Source organism: Anolis carolinensis, unplaced genomic scaffold (assembly GCF_035594765.1).
Source record: "Anolis carolinensis isolate JA03-04 unplaced genomic scaffold, rAnoCar3.1.pri scaffold_7, whole genome shotgun sequence".
NCBI classification, from domain to species: Eukaryota; Metazoa; Chordata; class Lepidosauria; order Squamata; family Dactyloidae; genus Anolis; species Anolis carolinensis.
In genome coordinates, this window is record NW_026943818.1 from 9,995,540 (window position 1) to 10,023,423 (window position 27,884).

General features: G+C 43.0%; 1 protein-coding gene across 6 annotated transcripts in view; it reads right to left on the bottom strand.

Annotated features, from left to right (window-relative positions):
• The window catches only part of pbx3 (PBX homeobox 3), a 280,063-nt gene that overhangs the window by 158,268 nt on the left and 93,911 nt on the right, over positions 1–27,884 (bottom strand). The window contains exon 1 of one of the 6 annotated variants that reach the window (XM_062959845.1): positions 20,045–24,979. The exons of the other annotated variants lie outside the window; for them this stretch is intronic. Coding sequence (XP_062815915.1) covers positions 20,045–20,051 — 7 coding nt within the window. The 5' untranslated portion in view covers positions 20,052–24,979. Of the gene's footprint in view, positions 1–20,044; positions 24,980–27,884 lie in introns of those variants that run through there. 6 annotated transcript variants of the gene reach the window in all.

Consider the following 27,884-nt stretch of genomic DNA (forward strand, 5'->3'; position numbering starts at 1 on the left):
CAACCCCTCACCCATGCCTTTACGTTCATACAACAAAAAGAAAAGAAAAATAAAGTCCTAATTAGAGGGAGGGGAATAATGGGCCGGCAGAACCTTGGATAAGTGATCTTGGATAATCTTGCACAAGATTTCTCTAACTTGAAATGATACATTTTAATATATTGGGTTTATTTATTTATTTACAGCATTTATATTCCGCTCTTCTCACCCCGAAGGGGACTCAGGGTGGATCACATTACACATATCGGCAACCATTCAATGCCTTTTAACATAGAACAAAGACAAGACAAACATAGGCTCCGAGCGGGCCTCGAACTCATGACCTCCTGGTCAGAGTGATTCATTGCAGCTGGTTGTAGCTGGCTTGCTCTCCAGCCTGCGCCACAGCCTGGGCCTTGATCAGGTCATGTAAGTGTTATTTATTTCTGTAATTGTATTTTTACTTTGCTTAATAATGTGTTATTATGTTGTTATGTAATGTTTGTGTTGTTTTTATGATTGGAAACCGCCCTGAGTCCCATCTGGGAGATAGGGCAGTATATAAATAAAGTTTTATTATTATTATTATTATTATTATTATTATTATTATTATTATTATCCAATTGCTACCAGTTAGAAGGCTAAGTTCCGCCCACTTGGTCTCCTAGCAACCCACTCAGCCCAGGGGACAGGCAGAGTTAGGCCTCACTTAGGCCTCTTCCACACTGCCTATAAAATACAGATTATCTGATTTGAACTGGATTATATGGCAGTGTAGTTTCAAGGCCCTTCCACACAGAAAATCTTTACCCTTTACCTTAACTACTACCAATTGCTCAATACTTTATTTCCCATACCACCATACTTCGCCACAGCAACGCGTGGCCGGGTACAGCTAGTACTGTATATTCCTTTGCTTGGCAACATCCTCAAGACAAATATCCACTACGTAACAGGAGGCTGTCCACAACTCTCCCCAAAGTTATTAATCCAACCTGTTTACCATGACTGATACCTCTCCAACGCGACCGACATACAGGACCGTTCTCCCGGTGCCAGTATTCCCTCTTCCTCTTCTCCTCCTTCTTCCCACATATTTTTACTGCCCTTCCTCTTCCAGCAGGACTGTTGTTTTTCTCCTATTTATATTACAGTGTCAATAAAAAGTGTATGACAAAATATTACACGCTGTAAATTTGTTTGATTTCCTCCCCCCCCCGCCCCTCCCTGCTTTAAATCACATAGATTTAAGCCCGCCAAAGATAGAGAGGGTAAAAGCTAGAAAGGCTTTTCCAATTAAAATTTACAGCAGACAATGTTGTAAATTTTATACAGTTGTAATGCTTGCTGCAGTTGTACCGAAATGGGAACTATTGATCAGTCTGATTTCCCAGGATACATGGCAAGTGGGGGGAAGAAGGATGAGAGGCGGGCGGGCGGGAGGAAAGCTTACAAGGAAATGCCCATGCAAGACACTGGGGGGGAAATGCCATCTGGGAAGGTGCGCATGATGCTTTACGGCCCTCATTTGGTTCCTGATCTATCACTCGGGGAAGAATCAACAAGGCCAAAGCTCATACCCCGTAAAGAAACGATAGAGAAGAATCAGATTGAAAAAAGCATCATGATACATTCATAGTGGGCATGGACCAACTTCAGTCATCCAGGTGTTTTGGACTTCGATTCCCACAAATGCTGGCTTTTGTATTATTATTGTTCTTCTTCTTCTTCTTCTTCTTCTTCTTCTTATTATTATTATTATTATTATTATTATTATTATTATTGTTATTATTATTATTTTATACACAACAGCCTGGTGGTAATGGAAATTGTTTCCCTCTGACATTAAATCTAGTCATGTCTGACTCTGGGGGAAAAGCCAGTGTTGTCCGTAGACACCTTTAAGGTCATGTGGCCAGCATAACCTTCCCGCCTCAGCGGTACCTATTCATCTACTCACATGGGCATGTTTTCACATTGCTAGGTTGGCAGAAGCTGGGGCTAACAGCAGGAGCTCACCCTGCTGTTACTTGCTGATACATCACATAGTCCTAGACACTTGGGAAGTGTCTGACGTGTGATCCAATACAAAAAACCAGTACAAGAAAACCGCACTACAAACTAGAGCTGACAGCTGGCACAACAAAACATTGCATGGAAAGTTCCTTGACAAAATTGAAGGAAAAGCTGATAAGGAGAAAACCTGGCTCTGGCTCACGAATGGGACCCTGAAGAAGGAGACAGAAGGCCTGATCCTTGCAGCCTAGGAGCAAGACATCAGGACAAAGGCAATTCAGGCCAAGATCGAAAAATCAGCTGATGACCCAAAATGCAGACTGTGCAAGGAAACCGACGAAACCATTGATCATCTCCTCAGCTGCTGTAAGAAAATCGCACAGACAGACTACAAACAGAGGCACAACTATGTGGCGCAAATGATTCAATGGAACTTATGCCTCAAGTACCACCTCCCAGCAGCAAAGAACTGGTGGGATCACAAACCTGCAAAAGTATTGGAGAATGAGCACGCAAAGATATGTGGGACTTTCGAATCCAGACTGACAAAGTTCTGGAACACAACACACCAGACATCACAGTTGTGGAAAAGAAAAAGGTTTGGATCATTGATGTTGCCATCCCAGGTGACAGTTGCATTGACGAAAAACAACAGGAAAACCTCAAGATTGAACTTCAAAGACTCTGGCAGAAACCAGTGCAGGTGGTCCCGGAGGTGATGGGCACACTGGGTGCCGTGCCAAAAGATCTCAGCCGGCATTTGGAAACAATAGACATTGACAAAATTACGATCTGCCAACTGCAAAAGGCCACCCGACTGGAATCTGGGCGCACCATTCGAAACTACATCACACAGTCCTAGATACTTGGGAAGTGTTCGACTTGTGATTTTGTGATACGAAATCCAGCATGTCTATCTTGTTTGCTGTGTCATAATAATAATAATAATAATAATAATAATAATAATAATAATAATAATAATAATAATAAGCCAAGGCATTCCTAAAAAGCAATCCATGCCCATCAACTTCAACAACCTATGATCCTAGAAAGCAGCAATTTAAACAAACACACACACACACACAACCAAACTCATCCTCTCCATCAAGCTTTCTAGAAATGCAGCCGTTCCACAATGAACCCGCAGAAAATAAAAGTGTCTTTAAACAAGAGCAGCAGCAATATGGGCTATTGTTACAACGGGTAAAAAGGAGGCTCTGCCAGACAATGAGAAAATCCAATAATGGGGGGAACGATAACAAAAGGCCCCGGATTCCAGCATCTGGCACCAAACCCACTTTGCTGTAAACCGACGAGCAGTTTCCAAAACAGCTCCAAGCGCCGTTGCTTTGCCAAGGCAGTAAACAGCTTTTATCAGCAATAATGATGGCATAATCCCAGCTAAAAAGGAAAGTAACATATGGCAGAAGCCCTACAAATACCATCCCGACAAAGTAGGGGGCATTTTTATTACAGCGTCCACTTGCCGAGAAACCTGCCAGATGACTATTCTCTCTCTCTCTCTTCTCTCTCTCTTTTCTTCCAGGTTATCATCTTCGCTGTTTGAGCCGAATGTGGCATTAGGGAGTTTTAAACTAATGAGTTCATTTTTCTAGGAGGGGGGAAAGAACGGGGGCGTTGGGGCAGAAGCGGGAGAAGAGAGAGGCGGAAAGGTTTCGCTAGGACGACAAGGAAAGGGACACGGTCGTGCCGAAATGCGTAGCTGTGTGCATGCATGTTAGCGAATGATGTCAAATATTTCGCCCTGCATTGGGCTAATGTTCAGCTTACCATATATACTCGAAGATAAGCCACGTTTTTCAGTCCATATATATCTTTGAGTATATACAGTAAGCTGAACATTAGTCATGTTTTTCAGTCCATAGATAAATAGATAGATATAGATAGATAGATAGATAGATAGATAGATAGATAGATAGAGATATAGACTGGAAAACATGGCTTATCTTTGAGTATATACAGTAACCTGAACATTAGACATGTTTTTCAGTCCATATATATCTATATCTATCTATCTATCTATCTATCTATCTATCTATCTATCTATCTAGACATAGATATAGATGTAGATATAGATCTAGATAGATAGACACACTGGCAAACATGGCTTATCTTCGAGTATATACAGTAAGCTGAACATTAGTCATGTTTTTCAGTCCATAGATAGATAGATAGATAGATAGATAGATAGATAGATAGATAGATAGATAGATAGAGATATAGACTGGAAAACATGGCTTATCTTTGAGTATATACAGTAACCTGAACATTAGACATGTTTTTCCGTCCATATATATCTATATCTATCTATCTATCTATCTATCTATCTATCTATCTATCTATCTAGACATAGATATAGATGTAGATATAGATATAGATCTAGATAGATAGACAGACTGGCAAACATGGCTTATCTTCGAGTATATACAGTAAGCTGAACATTAGTCACGTTTTTCAGTCCATAGATAGATAGATAGATAGATAGATAGATAGATAGATAGATAGATAGAGATATAGACTGGAAAACATGGCTTATCTTTGAGTATATACAGTAACCTGAACATTAGACATGTTTTTCAGTCCATATATATCTATATCTATCTATCTATCTATCTATCTATCTATCTATCTATCTAGACATAGATATAGATGTAGATATAGATCTAGATAGATAGACATACTGGAAAACATGGCTTATCTTCAAGTATATACAGTAAGCTGAACATTAGCCATGTTTTCATATATATATATATATATATATATATAGAGAGAGAGAGAGAGAGAGAGAGAGAGAGAGAGAGAGAGAGAGAGAGAGAGAGAGAGAGAGAGAGATAGGTACATAGGGATTGCCAAGGCTCGCAGGGGGAAATGCCTATATATCTGTAGGAGAAATTAAGAAATATTTCAGGGGAAAATGGTTTTATAAGATTAAAGGAGATATATATATCTCCATATTTAGTGAATGATGTCAAATATTTAGCCATGAATTAGGCTAATGTTCAACTTATCATATATACTCGAAGATAAGCCATCTTATTCAGTTGCTCTCTCTATATATATATGAACTCTACATCCTGCCGCTGTTTGGAAGGGGATGGACCATGGATGATGGGATTTGCAATACCTTCTCTCACTTCCTGAGAGCACAATGACTCCCACTAATGACAAATAAGGACCAAACTTGGTACACAGAGCCCTTATGATCTACTCTACATCCTGCCGCTGTTTGGAAGGGGATGGACCATGGATGATGGGATTTGCAATACCTTCTCTCACTTCCTGAGAGCACCGAACCTATCTATCTATCTATCTATCTATCTATCTATCTATCTATATACATTAATTTCATAAATGAATTTCCCCCTCATACGTTTGCAGGTCTTTGCAAATCCTATATACATATAGATAGCTAAAGATTTCCAGGTATCTGTAAATCTCTGTATGCATACATTATTTTCCCCTCACGTGTTTGCAAGTCTCTGCAAATCCTATATGGAGGTATTATGTATTAAAGAAAGAGCCGCAAAGGAAATGCAAACCCGGGCAAGGCTGGGTATATATGCCAGTTGTTAATAACCTCCAAGCAAACCTTGCAAAGGCTACAACCTCTAGCCATTAAAAGGACCTCTTGCTGCTTTAGACCCAGGAACTCACTGGGCCACAATTAGAAGAACGTCACGGCTCTCTAATTAACATGCTAATTATTTCGTCCTATACGTTGGCTGCGATGTTTGACAAACATACAGTCCCCAACCTTTGTTTACCCCCCAAACAAATGCAACACAATGCAGGTGTGATGCAGAAAGCAAGGAAAGAGGACCTGTGCTAATTTCTCCAAGCTTCCCCTTCTTTGCTTGACATCTTTACCGACAAATATTTTTCCCGACTGAAAAATGTATCTCCAAACTGCTCTGCAGTTTACCGCGGCGTCTATATTTCTGTTGTCAGTTTTTACAGTCTCTTCCTTCATTAAACCTATCAACTTTCCCTTTTGAGCATGCAACCCAGGTCAGAAGACAGATCTCTTCCCGGAAGAGCGCAGTCTGCCAAGTCTTCCTCAGGACCGGCTTTAACCTCCGTATCGATTTCTTCAGCGCTGCAGCCATTCATTGTTTGTGACGTTTGGCTGTCGGCTCTTTAACACCCTTCAACCAAATCAATTTCATATTTTTTTTTTATTTTTCATCAATGCCTTGCAAAAGGAAGAGGCCAAGCAAAACGGGAAGAGACTTTCAGAATGGAGATTCGAGGGCGAAGCATTGAGGTTTTAATTTGGCTCGGTTTTGGAAACCCAGTAAGTAAAATATGCCCATATCGCCGTCTCTTAAAATGAATGCAATTCTTGTGCTTACGTACACTGAATGGGAAAGATAGAAGCACAGAACTGAAATAAGATGATGGTTGTTGTGTGTTCTCTGGGCTGTGTGGCCATGTTCCAGAAGTACGAGGGTTATCCAGAAAGTAGATTACGTTTTGGAATTCAAAATGAACAAAGTACAGGCGAAAACATTTACCATATGCAGTTGAAAGCCACACCCAAATACCACTTCTCAACATAGTCGGCATTCAAATCTAGGCACTTATCATAGCGATGAATGAGCTTGACAACCCCTCCCCCACCAAACTCTGCCGCTTGCGTCCTCAACCAGCCGGTCACCCCTACCCGCAACTGCGCATCATCACCATGAATTAGCATGGCAACTCCTTCTCCACAAAACTCTGCCGCTTGCGTCCTCAACCAGCCGGTCACCCCTTCCCGCAGCTGCCCATCGTCACCATGAATGAGCTTAGCAACTCCTTCTCCACAAAACTCTGCCGCTTGCGTCCTCAAACAGCCGGTCACCCCTTCCCGCAGCTGTGTATCGTCACCATGGATGAGCTTGGCAACTCCTTCCCCACAAAACTCTGCCGCTTGCATCCTCAATCAGTCGGTCACCCCTATCCGCAGCTGCGCATCGTCGCCAAAACGCTGCGTTGAGGACGCAAGCGGCATAGTTTTGTGGGGAAGGAGTTGCCAAGCTCATTCATGGCCGACAGGAAACTCCCATTCAGATAGGCACCTCGTTTTCGGAAGTGTCAAATGAAAATGAAAATGGGACAAAACGAATGAAACAAAACGAAACGGATAGCGATTCTATACGAATGCACAAGACTACTTGGAGTTGGCTAATGAATGCCAGGCATTTCAGTCTATATTCTAGATGAAGGAATATTCAAAACAGCCTCTGAAGATTTCTATGAAATTCATAGTGTTGCCATAAAATTGTGTCATTTTCAAAGGCCTTTCACTATGGGAAGGAAATTGCAAAAATTACTCATTGCTTTTTCTTTACTGGTACCAGTGACTCCCAGCCTTGAGTCTCCCAGGTTTGATGAGTGAAACCACTTCTTAGATTTCCATGAATGTGTGGCACTTTTGCCTGTGTATCGCTGGGCGAAATGAGATTGCGTCTTTTTTATGCATGAGGTTGGGAGCTTGGCTGGGCTGAGAAACGCAATTAAAGCCAATGAATCCTTTCTCTGTTGACAAGGGCAAGTCATGGGTTTGGCGGCCTGTCTGCATAGTTAAGAAACAAACACTGTGTCTTACTGGGATCGTTTTCTACTTGGCATGCTAATGGTTCCCTAAAGGCTCAAAATGCTGGTGTTGCCGAGTGTTTTTAACAAGAATCTCATGATCACAGATTAAAGAAAACCATGGAAGCTTGGCTGCATTTGAGATGTTCAAAAAAGGAGATTCCAAGGAAGTGGGGAAATATGGGAAATATTGTCAGACTATGGTATGGACATCTTGGGGTCTTAGTGGACTATGCATTCAATGCCAGCCAGCAGAAAAGCCAATACAATTCCCACTTTCATCAGGAGAAATGCATCCAGAGTGAAAATGCTCTCCCATGCTGCTTTGGCCAGACCTCTGCTTGGGAAGAATATTTTTAAAAATCTAGGACATGCCCAGAGAAGGATGGTTAACCTCCAAGTTGAGGATGTTGAGTGTATGTGTTTTTTTAAGTTGATGCCATAACCTTCTTCTTTTATTTGGACTGTTCAGTCCATTCACATTGTTTGAGAATATTTTAATTCTCTGAGCAATCGATTAAAAAATGGTTCAAAAGTGGGGGGCACGGCGCTTCGTTTCTAAAGTGTTTCTAAAGTGCACCCGGTGAAAATTTCATTACTATCATGAGACTAATGAAATTTCATTATTATTTCGTTAATAGTAATTGCGCATGCACATTAATGACATAATTGCTATCATTGGGGAAACTTTGGGGGCTTCTCTCTCCCTCATTTTTAGAGCTATCATGATGAAACTTGCTACAGCAGTAGAACACATTTTATTTATTTATTTATTTATTTATTTATTTATTTATTGTGGCATTTCTACCCCGCCCTTCTCACCCAGTAAGTGGACTCAGGGCGGCTTACAATATAAAACATATATATAAGAGTTACAATCATATGTCATCCCAATATAAAATTAAATTCCATTACAAACTTCTGATGTAGCCTTAATAGTTATTATATTAAGACAGGAGGGGGTCAAGAAGAAGATCTTTTTAAATTATTCATCCTGGTACATCATACAATCAAGCAGGAATGGCCATGAGCAGGTTCGGTGAGTGCTTTCAACAATTCGGAAGGGTTAAAACCCCATAAATATGCCTGGGGTGAATTCTTCATTTCTACAATTCTTATTTTCCCCATGAGACTGACTACCGACAAAGTGTAGAACCTTATCAAAGCGATGAATGAGCTTGGCAACTCCTTCCCCACAAAACTCTGCTGCTTGCGTCCTCAACGCAGCGTTTTGGCGACGATGCGCAGCTGCGGGCAGGGGTGACTGGCTGGTTGAGGACGCATGCAGCAGAGTTTTGTGGGGAAGGAGTTGCCAAGCTCATTCATGGCGACAATGCGTAGCTGCGAGAAGGGGTGACCGCCTGGTTGAGGACGCAAGCGGCAGAGTTTTGTGGGGAAGGAGTTGCCAAGCTCATTCATCGCTATGATAAGTGCCTAGATTTGAACGGCGACTATGTTGAGAAGTGGTATTTGAGTGTGGCTTTCAACTGCATATGGTAAATGTTTTCTTCTATACTTTGTTCATTTTTAATTCCAAAACCTAATCTACTTTCTGGATAACCCTTGTATGTTGTATAAAAATAGGGTGGGGAGGAGCCCCTTGCATTCATTCATAGCCCAGATCCATTAAAAAGGCAGATTAATCGTTTGACAGCTCCAACAGCTTCTCTGGAGCCATTAGGCACCACGGTGCAAAAGGCGAACCCTGGGCATTTGGGGAACGAGCATTAATGGCATGATGGACTGTAACCAAAGCACTCCCCTACACCTGGATTTATGCTGTTTGTTCGGAATGCCTCTATGCACCATATGCTCAGCAAATATTTTTTATGGAGGTAGTTACTGAGCGTCAGGATCACACAGCTGGCTGAGGCTTCCTCCCCCAGGGATAGAAAGAAAGAAAGAAAGAAAGAAAGAAAGAAAGAAAGAAAGAAAGAAAGAAAGAAAGAAAGAAAGAAAGAAAACACATATACTGAAGAAGTCCCAGTTCTTTTTGAGGGTAAGAAGACAGACTCCGAGACACATTTTTCTAGCGGAACGAACAGGAAATGCAGCTCTTTCAGCAAAAAATAAAATAAAAACCCAGCACAGAGCACCTGAGGGAGAGAGGTGGGGGCGTCCTTCAGCATCACTTCGGGACTATTTTTAAACAGCTGATAAAATTGGAAAGGCCTGTGCTTAAACTGTGCCAGTCTCAAGGACAGGAAGGACAGTGATTACAGAAAATGATACGGAGGAGCAGACTTGGAAGTAGGACGAACAGCCGCACAACACTGCCTCGACTCTCGTCATCCGGGAAGCTACCTAAGTAGCTACTATTGGACAACAATGAGATCTCGTACCTTAGTCTCTTACACCAGGAGGGTACAAAAAATTTGGGGAGTGCATGGAAAAGGTCTATCTCAGAAGACATCTAAGAAGAACTATCTAAAAAGATTCATCCAAGACAAGAGCAAGCAATGGACAACAGTCACATAGAATATGGTCTTTTGTGCATTCAGTATGCCACACTAACCTACAAGTAGCATATTTTTGCTGTTACATGATGCCCACGGTCAGAGAAGCCTGTTTGATATTTACACAAATGACCAGCCACCGCCACATGGATCAGTGTTTCATCTATGCTGATGATCATGGCATCACCGCTCAAGCAGGGAGCTTTGAAATGGTTGAACAGAAGCGCTCCGGAGCTTTAGGGGCTCTTACTGCCTATTACAGGGAAAACCTGTAATTGCTCCATCCATGTTTAACATTTACACAAATGACCAGCCACTGCCAGAAAGGATAGAGAGTTTCATCTATGTTGATGATCCTGCCATCACCGCTCAAGCAGGGAGCTTTGAAATGGTTGAACAGAAGCTCTCCAAAGATTTAGGTGCTCTTACTGCCTGTTACAGGGAACACCAACTGATTCCTAATCCATCATAAACATAGACATGTGCTTTTCATCTTCAGAAGAGACAAGCATCTCGAGCTCTGAGGATGACCTGAGAAGGAATGCCACTGGAGCATTGCAGCATACCAAAATACCTGGGAGTTACTCTGGACCTTGCTCTGACTTATAAGGAGCACTACTTGAATATCAAGCAAAAAAATGGGTGCTAGAAATAATATCATACAAAACCTAACTGGCACAACCTGGGCATCACAACCAGACATAGTAAAGACATCTGCCGTTACGCTTTGTTACTAAATACGCACATCCAGTGTGGAATACATCTCACCACATTAAAACAGTGGATGTGAGACATGTTGTTTTATCACAGGATATCTGTGCACTACAACACTGGAGAAATTATACTGTTGAGCCAATATTGCACCACCTGACATCCGTCGGGAAGTAGCAGCCAATAATGAAAGGAGCAAGGCATTGACATCTCCGGTCCATCCTCTGTTCAGATATCACCCAGCATGCCAACACCTTACATCAAGAAACAGCTTCCTAAGATCTACAAAGATACTCGCAAGAACATCTCAGCAAACAAGAGTCCAGAAGTGGCAGGCTAAAACCGGGAACCTCAATCCATGGCTGATACTGGATGGGAAACTCCCTCCTGGGGATACAGAAGGCTGGGCAACTTGGAAGGCGCTGAACAGACTGCGCTCTGGCAACACGAGATGCAGAGAAAATCTTAAGAAATAGGGCCACAAAGTGGAGTCCACGACATGCGAGTGTGGAGAAGAGCAAATCACAGATTACTGACTACAATGCAACCTGAGCCCTGCCACATGCACAATGGAGGACTATATTTTATGAGCTAGTAGATGTTTTTGGGGCAACTAAAATAACACTTCCGAAGATCCCCTATATATTTTATGCCACATACACACATACATATTTTCACTTTTATTATGTGTATTAAGAGCCCGGTGCATATGGGTGAAACCACTGAGCTACTGAACTTGCTGACCAAAAGGTCAGCGGTTCGAATCCGAGGGAGCGGGGTGAGCTCCCGGTGTTAGCCCCAGCTTCTGCCAATCTAACAGTTCAAAAACATGGAAATGTGAGTAGATCAATAGGTACCACTCTGGTGGGAAGGTAATGGAACTCAGTGCTGTCATGCCAATGGCCACATGACCTTGGAGGTGTCTACAGACAACGCCAGCTCTTCGGCTCAGAAATGGAAATGAGCACCAATCCCCAGAGTTGGACACAACTAGACATAATGTCAAGGGGAAACCTTTACCTTTACACCAGAGGCACTCCAAGTGGCCAGCTTCTGGTCAAAGGAAATTGAGTATAATGTCAAATTTTTAACTGTACCCACAATTTGCTTCTGACATGATAAATAAATAAATGCCCAAAACATTATAGCATGGCATTGTGTGCATCGTTTTCTGCCAGCACAATGTTAAAAGAGACTACTCCACTCTGAGCTTTCCTGAGTGGTCAAGGGGCTATTACAAGAAGTGAACGTGGACCACTTGACAGCCCATTATAAACAATTTACACAACACTTTGCAGACCAAATCACTCAGATCAGCTCTGACTTGGATGCTGCAGTCAAGAAAAGCCCAGTGGATGTCAGTTTGGCTCCGACTCGTCCAGCAGTAATGGACGTTTTCTCCATTTGTACAGCCCGAGGATGTGGACCAGATCCTTGGAGAGGAGCCACGTGAGTGCCAGACCCATGGCTTTCCTGGCTCAATTTCTTATGAAAGGCCCGAGGAGGGGAACGGGCCAAACACTTGATGAACACCCTTCTGTAATAAAGATGCGATCGGAGAGAGCAAAGGAAGAATAAACCTGAGGGTTGAAGGAAGAGCATTTTGTCCTTCTAGATGGATCCAGGTTTCACTGTAGATTAACTAATGACATCATACCTTCAACTGTGCAAACCTCTATTCTCATTTCTGTTGGAAAAAGAAACCTTCTACAAGCCGCCTATGCTATTTAATTGTTATGTATATAGTTGAGATTGCTGACTATATTGTGTGTACATATTGGTGCATATTTTCCCTTAACTCTATGTTGTTAGAAGTTATGGAAAGGGGCTACAAACCATGTAACCCTGATCTTACAATGTTCAAAGTGAGACTCCATTTTAGAACGTGTTTGAATCAAAAATTAGTTGGACTCAGAAGTCAGTTGAGGCTTGAGTCACTTAAGTCAGCTGAGGCTTGAGTCAGTTAAGTCAGTTGAGGCTTGGGTCAATTAAGTCAGTTGAGGCTTGAGTCAGTTAAGTCAGTTGAGGCTCAAGTTAGTTAACTCAGTTGAGGCTTGAGTCAGTTAAGTCAGTTGAGGCTCAAGTTAGTTAAGTCAGTTGAGGCTTGAGTCAGTTAAGTCAGTTGAGGCTTGAGTCAATTAAGTCAGTTGAGGCTTGAGTCAGTTTGAGTTAGACGTCAGTGAAGTTGGTTGATGTCAGTTAGAGGATTATAGTTAGTATGCTGCAGTGGGATGTCAGTTAAGAGTATGAGTCTGTTTGCATCAGAAGTATAGTACAGACGTCTGTATTAGGCAGTTAACATGAAACCAACAAGCAAAGTTAAATACATGAAGTTTGTAAGTAAATCAACTACATTAACTTTTAATGAAGACTACTTATTTTTGAGTCTTTTGAGAGTGTGATTTAAAAGCAATATATTTTATGAGCTAGTAGATGTTTTTGGGGCAACTAAAATAACACTTCCAAAGACCCCCTATATATTTTATGCCACATACACGCATACATATTTTCACTTTTATTATGTGTATTAAGCTACTGAACTTGCTGACCAAAAGGTCAGCGGTTCGAATCCAAGGGAGTGGGGTGAGCTCCTGGTGTTAGCCCCAGCTTGTGCCAATCTAACAGTTCAAAAACATGGAAATATGAGTAGATCAATAGGTACCACTCTGGCGGGAAGGTAACGGCGCTCCGTGCTGTCATGCCAATGGCCACATGACCTTGGAGGTGTCTACAGACAACGCCAGCTCTTCGGCTCAGAAATGGAAATAAGCACCAATCCCCTGAGTTGGACACAATTAGACTTAATGTCAAGGGGAAACCTTTACCTTTACTATATGGTGACTGTGATCAAATTGTACCCTCTCAGCCTCAAAGGAAGACAATGGCAAACTCCTATAAACAAATCTTGGCCAGAAATCCCAGAGACAGGTTCGTGTTAGAATCATTGTAAGTTGGAAACATCTCGAAGACGCACAGCAACAACAAATAGGGCAATATTCCTGATTCTGACCCTTCTCTCTGTCTTTCTTCCATGAGGATATGAGGAACGTTTGGTCATCGCAAGCTCAAGATATTCCATTATTTCCACCGTGCGATTTCTCTCCTCCTTCCCCCATCCTCAGTGTTTGGCTTGTTTGATGTCGCCTCGGCCTTCGCGTCATCGCTCTCGCGCATTTACCCAGGGGTAGAGCTTCAAATATTATATTCTCACATTTTCAAATCAGCACAGACACCTGAGACACAAAAAAAAAAGTGTCCCCAAAGCTGCCTTCACGGGCTACATGCTGGTCACTCTTTCTTGTCAAGACTGATTTATTGCCTCCTTGCTGTTCAATTTCACATTTTGTCCTCATCATATCCGTGCCTCATGATCATTCCAGGCTGACCCTTGTAGGGCAGGCAAGGAATATTGATAAAACAATTATCTGTTAGCCGTTCATTTGATTTTCCATTTCAATTACGGATTGCACGAGGCAAAAGGAAAAAGATTGCATCATTGATTTTTCTCTACCTTACAACAGTAAAGAGTTGCTTTGATGGCTGTAAAATGAATGCAACCCAAGCAGGCTTCTTTTAAAAGGTCATACATACAGTTTCTTTTTACAGTACTATCTCTCTCTTTTTTTTTAATTAAAAGCACCTTCCCCCCTCAAAGAAAATAGGCAACCAGATAGAAAACCACAAAACAGAGAGTAATTGTGTGTATTAGTGTGCGAGGGGAGGGAGCACACCTTGGAAAAATTAATCGCTCGAAGGGGAAGGACGGGGGTGCAAAAGCATGGGGTGAAAAAACTCTGCCACACTATTTTCTCCCAATGTGGTTACAATTAACCTGATTTATTTTCCTGAATCCAGGACCCTTGCTGAATTGTTTCCAGTATTTATGGAGGAACAACCCGAAGGCGCCACTCCCGAAGTTGTTTCTGGATGGGGAGCCCCGCCGACTTCGCTCTCCTTCTGCGCCTTGGAGGAAGGCCAAGACGCAAAGTGAGTGAGGAAAGCGTTCACAAAGGAAGAAAAATCTCCTCCTCGCTCACAAAGAAAGCCAAAAACATGGGGTGCTGCCCACATAAAACGGAAGGGAGGAGGGGAAAGCAGGGGAAAGTTTTGAGAAAGGGAAGGGAACGGCACAGTCAAATCGAAACGGCAAAGCTCGCTGTGGCCAGAATGAATACACAGGGTTCAATAGACTCATATTCCAACTGAGCATCTTCCTAAGTTGACCATCTTTGTGGAACCATGAGAAATCTCGACTTACTTTTAGGTTTATTTATTTATCACTAGCTTGGGAACCCGGCAGTGCCCGGGTCATTTGAGAAAGGCATTATTTGCCTGTGTTCCAAGATCAAATGTCAGCTGGGTTCAATGGGTTCAGGGAACTACAACTCCCATATGCAAGTCCCATTGTCCATGGTCCATCACCCTCCAAACAATGCTAGGATGTAATGTAGGTAATGGGGACTCTATGTGTCAAGTTTAGTCTTGATCAGACAGTGGTAGGAGTCACAGTGCTCTCAGGAAGTGAGTGAAGGTATTGCAAGTCCCATCATCCATGGTCCATCCCCTTCCAAACAGCGGCAGGATGTAGAGTAGGTCATAAGGGCTCTATGTACCAGGTTTGGTCCTTATTTGTCATTAGTGGGAGTCATGGTGCTCTCAGGAAGTGAGTGAAGGTATTGCAAATCCCATCATCCATGGTCCATCCCCTTCCAAAGAGTGGCAGGATGCAGGGTAGGTCATAAGGGCTCTGTGTACGAAGTTCGGTCCTTATTTGTCATTAGTGGGAGTCACGGTGCTCTCAGGAAGTGAGAGAAGGTATTGCAAATCCCATCATCCATGGTCCATCCCCTTCCAAACAGCAGCAGGATGCAGAGTAGATCATAAGGGCTCTGTGTACCAAGTTTGGTCCTTATTTGTCATTAGTGGGAGTCACTGTGCTCTCAGGAAGTGAGTGAAGGTACTGCAAGTCCCATCATCCATGGCACATCCTTCCCCTCACCATACCAGAGAGTAAATTGGGCCACACTACATCTTTGTTCCAAGTTTGGTCCTGTTGTGTCATTCGTGGGGATTGCAATCGTCTGTGGGAGGTGAATTGGGTGAAGGTACTGCAAATCCCATAATCCTTGGTCCATTCTCCCCCAAACTGCTGCAGCGTGTAAAGTACATACAAACATATCCAGACACATACCCGCATACATACATACAAACACTGACTTTTATTATATAGATAGATAAAACAACAGTGTATGTGCATATACACTCTTGTATGAGTCACAAGAAATGTAACAAGAAATTCTACAACTCTTTCGGAAAGTAAGTTGCTTCAAACTATCTTATTTATAAAGAAATTACTTCCAGAGTATCAAAAGTAAAGGTACAAATTTCATATCATAATGTTCAAGGAGTAAATAACAGACATAAAGAGACAACCAAGTCCATATTGTTCCTGGAGCCGTGTGATTTCTTGAGCCAATGTCAATCATTGTAAAGGAATTCAGCCTCCAAGATAACAACTTCAATAGTCAAAGGAATTCTTCGTTTGATTCACAACGCCAAGAACTGGCACACAACAAGGTTGTTCCCCTTGTTTCGTTATCACTTCTTTGGGTGTTATGCCTGTCTTTATGTTATTATGCTTGAATACAATTCCTATTAGTAGTTTTGGCTCTGTTTTGAGTGGAATTCTATAATGATATCTGTTATAGATATCTGTGCATAACCTGCTTATTTATTTATCATAAATAATAATTTTTAATAATCTATCCCGTTTTTATTACGATTTTACCATTTATGTGTTTTAAATGCAATTTATATCCTGTATTTTTGTTTTAATTGATATATTGTATTACTGTTTTATCTTTTTATAGTGTGATTTGTATTATGTTGCCTATGTTTTGTTCTATGTTGTTTGGGCCTCTGCCCCATGTAAGCCGCCCCTTTATTTATACCCCATGTGGCGGGGTATAAATAAATTATTATTATTATTATTATTATTATTATTATTATTATTATTATTATTATTATTATTATTATGTCATGGTAATGGTGCTCCATGCAGTCATGCCAGTGGCAACATGACCTTGGAGGTGTCTACGGGCATGCAAATGTGAGTAGATCAATAGGTACCGCCCCAGCAGGAAGGTAACACACTCCATGCAGTCATGCCAGTGGCCACATGACCTTGGAGGAGTCTACGGACAACGCCGGCTCTTCAGCTTAGAAATGGAGATGAGCACCAACCCCAAGAGTTGGACACGACTAGACTTAAAGTAGGTGGAAACCTTTATGTGAGAAGCAAATTGAGGGTACAGTTATAATGTATTTTTTAACAAAACACAAACTTGGCAATACACTAAATTTCCTTTGATCAGAAACTGGCCACTTCAAGTGCCTCAAATGTCGCTGCGATAAGGTTCTCCACTGTGCATGTGGCAGGGCTCAGATCACATTGTAATAAGTGGTCTGTGCTTGCTACATCAGTGTTCAATATTTATGCAAATGACCAGCCATTGCCATAAGGGACAGAGAGTTCCATCTATGCTGACGATCATGCCACCACTGCTCAAGCTTTGAAATGGTTGGACAGATGCAAGCGAGAGTCCAAAAGTGGTTTGAGAAGTGATGGCATGATCATCAGCGTAGATTGAACTTCTCTGGCAGTGGCTGGTCATTTGTGTAAATGTTAAACATTGATGGAGCAAGCACAGACCACTTACTACAATGCGGTGTGAGCCCTGCCACATGAGGCAGGCCGTTCTTCTGTTTTCGGCATTTGCTTCTCTGACCCTGGAACACAACAAAAAAGCTCTTGTTTTGTAGCAGGTTTCCTATGAATGTCCTCTAGACAGTTGCTTCTTAATCTGTGGGTTCTGAACTTTAGCTTGGTGTTGGGGTCCTTAAAAAACTTGGCAACAATAAAAGCTTTCTGAACATCACCTAGTGACTGTTTTAGACACTTGCACAATTCCGTTGTGCTGTTTTTACAGAGGACTCTCCTGAAGATGCTTCAACTGTACTTCATACAAAGGAAAAAAATTAACCTTTTTAACAAGCTGATTTTGCAAATGCTGGTTTGTTATCAGTAAATTTTTGATATTTTTTTTTACCTATTTTATATATCCAGGCAAAAAAAGGTTGAAAATGGAAGTGTTTAAGAAGCCCTGCTCTGGACTAGATAGTTCAGGGATGTGATTCGATCTAAGTTTTGATTGTTGTCTTTGCATGTCGATGGAGCAATGACAAGCACACAACTCGGATGAAGAAGAGTCGGCTCAATGACACTGTCCCATATTGAACACTGTCCCCACACTCTTACACGCAATATAAATGCACATGCAGAGATACGACCACCACATTGCATGACGGGACTTTCCCCTTCCAACTATTGCGCCGACTACAGATCTCCAACGAGAGACCGCTATCCCCGGCACCGCATTAACTATGTTAAAATTTCACCTGCGAGGATGATAATATGCTCTCGCTAGGCAGTGATCCGGGACGGTCACCCGTTCAAACAGAAGCGGTGCTCAACCTACTCGACTTCATTACGGTTCAGCGCCTGGTACAGCTCTGGGGGGATTTTCACATGGCCGACCTTAAGAAAAGTTCAGGCTTTGATCAGGGTTTTGAGCTTCAAGAGCAGCCCTGGTTAACAGCAAAGGGTTTCCATTTTCTGTGCCATAAGGTGCCGGTGCTGATCTCCTTAAAGCCCTAGAGTTTTCTTCTAAGGCTGGATTACGGCTCTCGGCAATTAAGGTAATGAACTAGCCGAGGTAACAAGGCATAATGATCTCTTTTGTCCTTTGAATTCTTATGAACTTCCCTCCTTCAGCCAAGGAGAAGGGAAGAGAGAGAGAGAGAGAAAAAAAAACACTCCACTGCATTATTGGCCAAACCTTTCGAGCTAATTCCAAAGAAAGGAGGAGGAAGATGGCTTACATTACACCGTCACGCTTTGACGTTTTTCATTTAAAACATTGCGCACCAAAATACCCACACGCCGTGAATGCTACCTTACGTTTCCGCAATATTTTGACACCTCTGCAAGTTATTATTTTAATGCCTGAAAAGATAATGTGACGAATCCGCTGGAAAAGACATCAAAATATGCCCATGTGGGCCTGCGTGGCACTCGGATTCCCTTTTTTTAACGCTCCCAAACAGTGCACTGTTGCAAAATAAACATCACAGTTAGACGGGAAAGAAGCGTGCACGTTTGTGCATGCGGGCGAACTTATTGAAAGATGGCACTGAGCAAGGTCAAGGATGGAGAAGCCACACGCCTATCGACGACAAGCCACGTTGCAATTTCTGTTCCTTTCATGAGGGGGCAATGATGGCGAAATGGACATTGGCGCCAATGGACTGCGCCACCATCCGCAACACCAAACCATCGGTGCCCATGAACCGGGCTACCATCCGCAACACCAAACCATCGGTGCCCATGGATTGCGCCACCATCCGCAACACCAAACCATTGGTGCCCATGGACCGCGCAACCATCCACAACACCAAACAATCATAGCCCACGGACCATTCCACCATCTGCAACACCAAATCATCGGTGCCCTGGACTGTGCCACGATCCGCAACATCAAACCATTGGTGCCCATGGACTGCGCCACCATCTGCAACACCAAACCATCAGCGCCCATGGACCATGCCACCATCCGCAACACCAAACCATCGGTGCTCATGGACCGTGCCACCATCCGCAACACCAAACCATCGGCGCCTATGGACTGTGCCACGATCCGCAACATCAAACCATTGGTGCCCATGGACTGCGCCACCATCTGCAACACCAAACCATCAGCGCCCATGGACCATGCCACCATCCGCAACACCAAACCATCGGCGCCTATGGACCGCGCCACAATCCGCAACACCGAACCAACTCTTTGGCACATCTTCTCCAAGCAGAGATCCTAAGATACATATCTATAATATCTACTTATCATTCCATTTCCCGATTTCATTTCCTTATTTAGGAAGTTTACTATTTATTATTTTCCTACTCTCCCCCGTAGTGGGTATTTTCCCTTTTGCATGCTATAAACCTTTCTTTTTTTCACCCCCTCCCCTCTTTTCTTTCCCCTCCCATGCTTTGCAGAATCCGCTGCACTCTGATCTTTCATCTTAACACATTCCCAGCCCCAAATTTCACTTCAATCTCACCTCATCTCTCCATACTACATTAACCCCTGGCAATTGCCTTCCAAATGACCCCATTAAGCTGTAATTGCCTCAGCAGGCCTGCACTTTCGCTTGTAATTCTGTACCTCTCATCTCCCAGACGTTCTCTCAGCATCATTTCATGTCCTGGCTCCCTTCACCGAGCTCAGCTTATGACCTCGCTGCACCATGGCCGAAATGACTACTAAAAGCATCACAGAGACGGAATTCCATTACTTATTTTTTCAAAAACTTCTCCCGCCGCCCCTAATGTAATTCTTTGGGGACCGTCGTCAAGGAGACCAAGCGGCATCCATTAAGGTCTTTTGTTTCCCCCAAGGCATTCCGTCTTTTTTATTAATAAATAAATAACGCTAAAGGGGGAAACTTGCGCTCTTCTCCCTAAACACTGCGGAGACACCACGTTGCCGAGAAGGATAAAGACGGGGCAACCCATCCGAAGGACAAGCGCGGTCGTAAAAGTCACCAGGCTGTTAATACAATACATGAACCGGATTGGTACAAAGAGGAAACAAAGTGCAAGGAGAGGGAAAGAAGACAACAAGAACTATAATTCCCCAGCGAAGAAATTTGTTGTCATCGTTGCTGCAGGTGGATGTCTCCAAGTCATTTCAGACATATGGCAACACTAAGGTAAACTAAGGTAACAGAGCTCCATGAAGTCATGCCAGTGGCCACATGATCTTGGAGGTGTCTACAAACAACGCCGGCTCTTCAGCTTAGAAATGGAGTTGGACACAACTAGACAACGTTATGGGAAAACCTTTACCTTTACCTAAGAAGACTTTGGGCCGATGGGGAGTTTTCTCGGGAAACTAAATTAGGCCTGAGAACAAAAGGAGTGAAAAATAAACAAAGGAGATATTCTCAGAGAATCTGAGACAAGACCTGGAAGGCCAGGTGTCTCCGGCATGATTTCATGGGCACCTGGATGGGCTTAAATTCAGTAGTGTGGGCTTCAGGCCTCTCAATGGAGGCAACGTTGCCATAAGGGATGGCTCTCCTTTCTCTGCTCTCAAGTCTTTGATTCAAGTGTTCTCAAGTTTCCTGTTCTGGTTCATGCTTTTGTTGCCTGAAAGGGTTTGCCTTGGAAAAGTTCCTGTTTTCATGTTTATGGATTTATGTATGTAGAACTACTGTGGATTTTGGTTGTCTTGACTTCATGTACTTTAGCATTTTTGGATTACAATAATTATGTAATATAATATGTAGAATATAAAGTAATTATGTACTTTATATTCTACTGATCAGGAGCCCCGGTGGCGAAGTGTGTTAAAGCGCTGAGCTGCTGAACTTGCAGACTGAAAGGTTCCAGGTTCAAACCCTGGGAGTGGCGTGAGCGGCCGCTGTTAGCTCCAGCTCCTGCCAACCTAGCAGTTCGAAAACATGCCAATGTGAGTAGATCAATAGGTACCGCTCTGGCGGGAAAGTAACGGCGCTCCATGCAGTCATGCCAGTGGCCACATGACCTTGGAGGTGTCTACGGACAACGTCGGCTCTTGGGCTTATTTATTATTTATTTCCAATATTTCTATCCCGCCCTTCTCACCCGAAGGGACTCAGGGCGGCGTACAATTGGCAACAATTCGATGCCGACACAACATTAAAAACAACAACATATAAAAATGTATTACAACCAATTAAATACAGTATAAAATATAAAACATAAAACATATGTTTAGAAATGGAGATGAGCACCAAACCCCAGAGTCAGACATGACTGGACTTAACGTCAGGGGAAACCTTTACCTTTTATTCCACTGATCCTTTTGGACCTTTCCTCTTTTTCTCTGCTTTCTTTAATAAACATTTTTAGATAGAATTACAGGGCTCTGGTATGGTGAAAAGATGTTTCAGTGCTAGAGTGCAACAGTTTGAGTGCCAACAATACATGCAGTAACCATTGCACCATAAAAGAGCTCTGCGGCTCAGAGTTTGTGCCTTCAAACTATTGCTGTTATTTATTTCACGGCGGTGGCAAAAAGAAAATCTGTCCAACTCCCAGAATATAAAAAGAAGCAACCAGGGGGATGGAAATCCTATTCCAACGAGCCAAATGGTGCAATCCAAAGGCCTCGCTGCAAGAGGAGAGGGTTTGATATTGCAGCTCTGCTGTGGATTGCAAGAAACCAAGCCATGGCCAGAAGCATTTCCAGGAAGCAAACCCTCTTGCGATGTAATATTCAAGAGGAGAAGAGAAGGAAGAGGCAGGCGATTCATCTGTAAAAGGGGAGGGAGAGTGCTTGTATGCATGCAGCGCCTCCGAAAACGGATGCTGTGTCAACGTGAATGTGTTTTACAGTAAAATTGAGTGTCATAGCCAAAGTGGATCCAATGTTTCTCCGCAGGCTGGTGCAGCTGCAGCAGGCAGCAATTGAGTGGAGTTGTCACCGCTACTGATGTTTGGTTTCAATAAGAGAGGCCTGGCATCGGGAAAGTGAGGAATTCTCATACAGCTTTCTTTATTCTGTCCCTTGTCATTTATTTGCTTCATCTTTTCATTTAATTAGAGGAGCCTCAGCGGCACAGCAGGTTAAACCGCTGAGGTGCTGTACATGCAGTGGTTTGAATCCGGCAAATGGGGTGAGCTCCCACTGTTAGCCCCAGCTCCTGCCAACCTAGCAGTTCAAATGTGATTAGATCAATAGGTACCGCTCCAGCAGGAAGGTAACGGCGCTCCATGCAGTCATGACCTGGAAGGTGTCTACGAACAACGCCAGCTCTTCGGCTAAAAATGGAGATGAGCACCAACACCTAGAGTCGGACACGACTAGACTTAACGTCAGGGGAAATATCTGTTTGAGGCAAGTGTGAATGTTGCCAGCTAACAAAGGATTCCCCAGCAGGAAGCAGCCAGGTTTTAAAACTGCAATGCTAATCAAGTTGGCCAGTGGCAACATTCACACTTGCCTCAAACAGACAAGAGTTCTTTCTCCCACCCTGGACATCATTCCACAGATACCGTATATACTCGAAGATAAGCCGAGTTTTTCTGCCCTTTTTATGAGCTGAAAAAGCCTCCCACAGCTTATAATCGGGTCAAGGTCAAGCCGGCAGTGGAGTCTGGAGGCCGCTGCTTGCAATATATGATCGATTTATCTCTCATCTTACCCTCCCTTATCAGTGTTTTGTTTTCCAAAGCCTCCCTCGCTCTTAACCAAGGGAATGTTTTGAAAAGGGAAAGAAGCCCTTGCAAGTCAGGAAGAAGAATATATATATATTCATTAATCTTATAAAAGCATTTTCCCCTGAAATATTTCTTAATCTCTGCTACAGATATATAGGCATTTCCCCCTGCAAGCCTTTGCAATCCCTATGTACCTTTATATTTGTATCTATCTACATTAATTTTATAAATGAATTTCCCCCTCATATGTTTGCAAGTCTTTGCAAATCCTATATACATATAGATAGCTAGATATTCCCATGTACCTATATATCTGTATCTATGTGTACACATTATTTTATATATGAATTTTCACCTCACATGTTTGCAAGTCTTTGCAAATCATATACAGATATAATTATCTATATATAGAGAGATGTCTAGATAGATACAGTAGAGTCTCACTTATCCAAGCTTCTGGATTATCCAAGCCATTTTTGTAGTCAATGTTTTCAATATATCGTGATATTTTGGCACTAAATTCATAAATACAGTAATTACAACATAACATTGCTGCATATTGAACTACTTTTTCTGTCAAATTTGTTGTATAACGTGATATTTTGGTGCTTAATTTGTAAAATCATAAGCTAATTTGATGTTTAATAGGCTTTTCCTTAATCCCTCCTTATTATCCAAGATATTCGCTTATCCAAGCTTCTGCCGGCCTGTTTAGCTTGGATAAATGAGACTCTACTGTATATATGAACATGGGGCTTGCAGATATTGCAGGGATTTTATTGGGATCTATTTTTATTTTGAAATGGACCCGTAGCTGCTGCATTTTCCACCCTCGGCTTATACTCAAGTCAGTAAGTTTCCCCAGTTTTTTTGTGGTAAAATTATGTGCCTCGGCTTATATTAGGGTTGGCTTATACTCGAGTATACACGGTATATATAAACCCCACTTGCTTAGTTTCCAACAGATCTCACAACCTCTGAGGATGCCTGCCATATATGTGGGCAAAACATCAGGAGAGAATGCTTCTGGAACATGGCCATATAGTCTGGAAAAGTCACAGCAACCCAGTGATTCTGCCCATGAAAGCCTTCGACTACACAGTAATTCAGACTGTTGTAAGAAAGGCGTTGTGCACTCCTGTTTCCGTTTCCCTATTTGATTCCTCTGCTCTGCTTATGGAAACCATCATCCCCCAAAGGGCCTGGACAGACACCAGGTAGCCAGCCAAGTCTCGAGCCAGCCTTGCAACCCGCTCCCGTTTGGTAGGAGGCCGAGGTCCTCTCGCCCTGCCAAGCTGTCACTTCTGAACATCTCCCCGTGAACGCGGCTCGCAGCGTTGGGCCTGTTCCGCGTTCCCAACGGCCTCCGCTGGAGCTGTCCTGCGACTGTCCTGGCTAAATGGGAAAGTCACAGAAGAGTGGAGATGTGTGATGCGTGAAGGCCGCCCCCCTCCCCATTCCCTTGCAGCTGGCGCGCCAAGGGTCCCACAGAAATCTTTTCACAGATGGGGAACTCTTTGAGACAAACAGAGAGTTCTCCCCAGCCGGAGATTTTCCCTCTCACTCCTTCCCCACTTATTCATTCCAAAGTCTGCTTAACTGGCAGGCGTCGGCTCAGCAACTTCTTCGGCGTGTATTTTTTCACCATTGTTCCCTTCCTTACTTTCATATAATGCAGTTTGAAACCCATATAGTGCAGACCCATATAACGCATTCGAGGAGTCTTCACTGACCATATGCTAAACTTTCAATTAGTTTTATATTGATTGTAACATTCTTGAGTTATATTCCATTTTATTTAGTACGGCTAGTTTTATTTCTTGTGATTTAAATGGTTTGACTTGTTATGTTTTTACGAGGGTTATCCAGAAAGTAGATTACGTTTTGGAATTAAAAATGAACAACGTATAGGAGAAAACACTTACCATATGCAGTTGAAAGCCACACCCAAATACCACTTCTCAACATAGTCACCATTAAAATCTAGGCACTTATCACAGCGATGAAGGAGCTTGGCAACGCCTTCCCCACCAAACTCTGCCACTTGCGTCCTCAACACAGTGTTTTGGCGATGATGCGCAGCTGCGGGAAGGAGTGACCAGCTGATTGAGGATGCAAGCGGCGGAGTTTTGTGGGGAAGGAGTTGCCAAGCTCATTCATGGTGATGATGGGCAGCTACGGGAAGGGGAGACCGGCTGGTTGAGGACGAAAGCGGCAGAGTTTTGTGAGGAAGGAGTTGCCAAGCTCATTCATGGCGACAATGGGCAGCTGCGGGAAGGAGAGACCGGCTGGTTGAGGACACAAGCGGCAGAGTTTTGTGGGGAAGGAGTTGCCAAACTCATTCCTCGCTATGATAAGTGCCTATATTTGAATGGCGACTATGTTGAGAAGTGGTATTTGGGTGTGGCTTTCAACTGCATATGGTAAATGTTTTCTCCTAGACTTTGTTCATTTTTAATTCCAAAACGTAATCTACTTTCTGGATAACCCTCGTGTTATTATTTATGTTATTTACATAAGCTGCTCCTAGTCCCTTTGGGAGATGGGGCGGGATATAAATAAATAATAATTTACTCATTCATTCATTCATACGATGCAGTTTCAAACTGCATTATATAGCAGTGTAGATACAGCCTTAGGCAATGCGTAGGTTGATCTATATGTAAAAGTAAAGGTTTTCCCCTGACGTTAAGTCCAGTCGTGTCCGACTCGACAAGTTATTCTTGTAGGCCAACGTCTGAAGAAGAAAACACCAAAGGAAAGCAAATTCACAATGAACCTCTGCTTCGTATCCACTTGGCAACAAAGAAGGAATGCATTGAAAAATTACATTACATAAAAAGGGGAAAGCCTGGATTTGGTTCAAGGTTATTTCTCCAGCTCCTTACTCACCTGAGTAAATGTTCCCCCCTCATTTGACAGCGCTGATTATTAATAGGTGCAAACAATGCTAATTGGAGCATGCTGACGAAGGCATGGCTGTTCCCCCCACCATCACCACCACCTCAATTTATTTATTTTTTTAACTGCCGGGTTTGTAATATTACCCAATTAGACCAAGTCCCATGATTCAAGTGACATCAACCCCCAACTTGCAAATCTGCAGATGTTACAACTTGGCTGTAAATCTCACGATGGCTCTCCAAAGCGAAATATATTCAGGAAAGAGAAGAAGAAACGCAATGATTCATCTTCTACGGAGTCTGGGGAGAGGAGAATCACCCTTTTGGGACTATAACTTCAAGAATCCCCCAGTAGCCAGAGGAGAGAACTGACAGAAATGTTCATATTTTTCCACCTGAAAGCACTTCTGACTTCCAGAAAACCAACCTGGCCAGTTGCAATCCCTTGGTAATGGTTTAGCACCAAGAAGAACTTAAAACTTGGTGATGGATCAAAGGAAAATCCCATAAAGTCCCAGGACTCCAACTCCCACAATTCCTAACAGCCTCGAGCCTTTTCCAAACAAAAGATTCCCCCAGGCAGGAAGCAGCCAGGCTTTGAAGCTGCAAGGCCATTCAATGCTAATCAAGATGGCCAATTGCAACTTCACACCTGCCTCAAGCAGACAAGGGTTTCGTTCTCCCGCCCTGGACCATTATTCCACAGATATATAAACCCCACTTGCCTAGTTTCCAACAGACCTCCCAACCTCTGAGGATGTCTGCCACAGATGTGGGTGAAACGTCAGGAGAGAATGCTTCTGGAACACGGCCATACAGCCTGGAAAACGCACAACAACCCTGTGATTCCGGCCATGAAAACCTTCGACAACACATGGCCATGATTGTTTCCTATCTGACACCTCCCAACAAAAGATTCCTCCAGGAAGCAGCCAGGCTTTGAAGCTGCAAGGCCATTAAATGCTAATCAAGATGGCCAATTGCAACATTCACACCTGCCTCAAGCAGACAAGGGTTTTGTTCTCCCGCCCTGGACCATTATACCACAGATATATAAACCCCACTTGCCTAGTTTCCAACAGGCCTCACAACCTCTGAGGATGCCTGCCACAGATGTGGGTGAAACGTCAGGAAAGAATACTTCTGGAACATGGCCATACAGCCCAGAAAACTCACAGCAACCCATGAAAGCCTTCGACAACACATTCATTCAGTCTTTCTGCAAGCAGTCCATCAAATACTTAGACCCACTCTTGAGAAGCCCAACGGGCACCAGTACCGGCTTCATCTCAGCAAATTCAGCCACAACTTTTGATTAAACCCACTGGATGTGATGATTTCATTGACTCCGATTGTGCCTACACTTTAAAATTGTGGTCCCTTCAAACTCTTAAAGACTCTATGACAGCATTTCTCAACCTGGGGGTCGGGACCCCGGGCGGGGGGTCGTGAGGAGGGTTCAGGGAGGTCACCAAAGACCACTATTTTCTGTTGGTCGTGGAGGTTGTGTGTATCAAGTTTGGTTCAATTCCATCATTGGTGGAGTTCTTTGATTGGAGGTTAACTATAAATCCCAGCAACTACAACTCCCAAATGTCAAGGTCTATTTTCTCCAAACTCCACTAGTATTCACATTTGCGCATATTGAGTATTCGTACCAAGTTTTGTCCAGATCCATCATTATTTGGAATCCACAGTGCAGTCTGGATGTAGGTGAACTACAACTCACAAACTCAAGGTAAATGCCCACCAAACCCTTCCAGTATTTTCTGTTGGAGTTCTGTGTGCCAAGTTTGGTTCAATTCCATCGTTGGTGGCATTCAGAATGCTCTTTGATTGGAGGTGAACTATAAATCCCAGCAACTACAACTCCCAAATTTCAAGGTCTATTTTCCC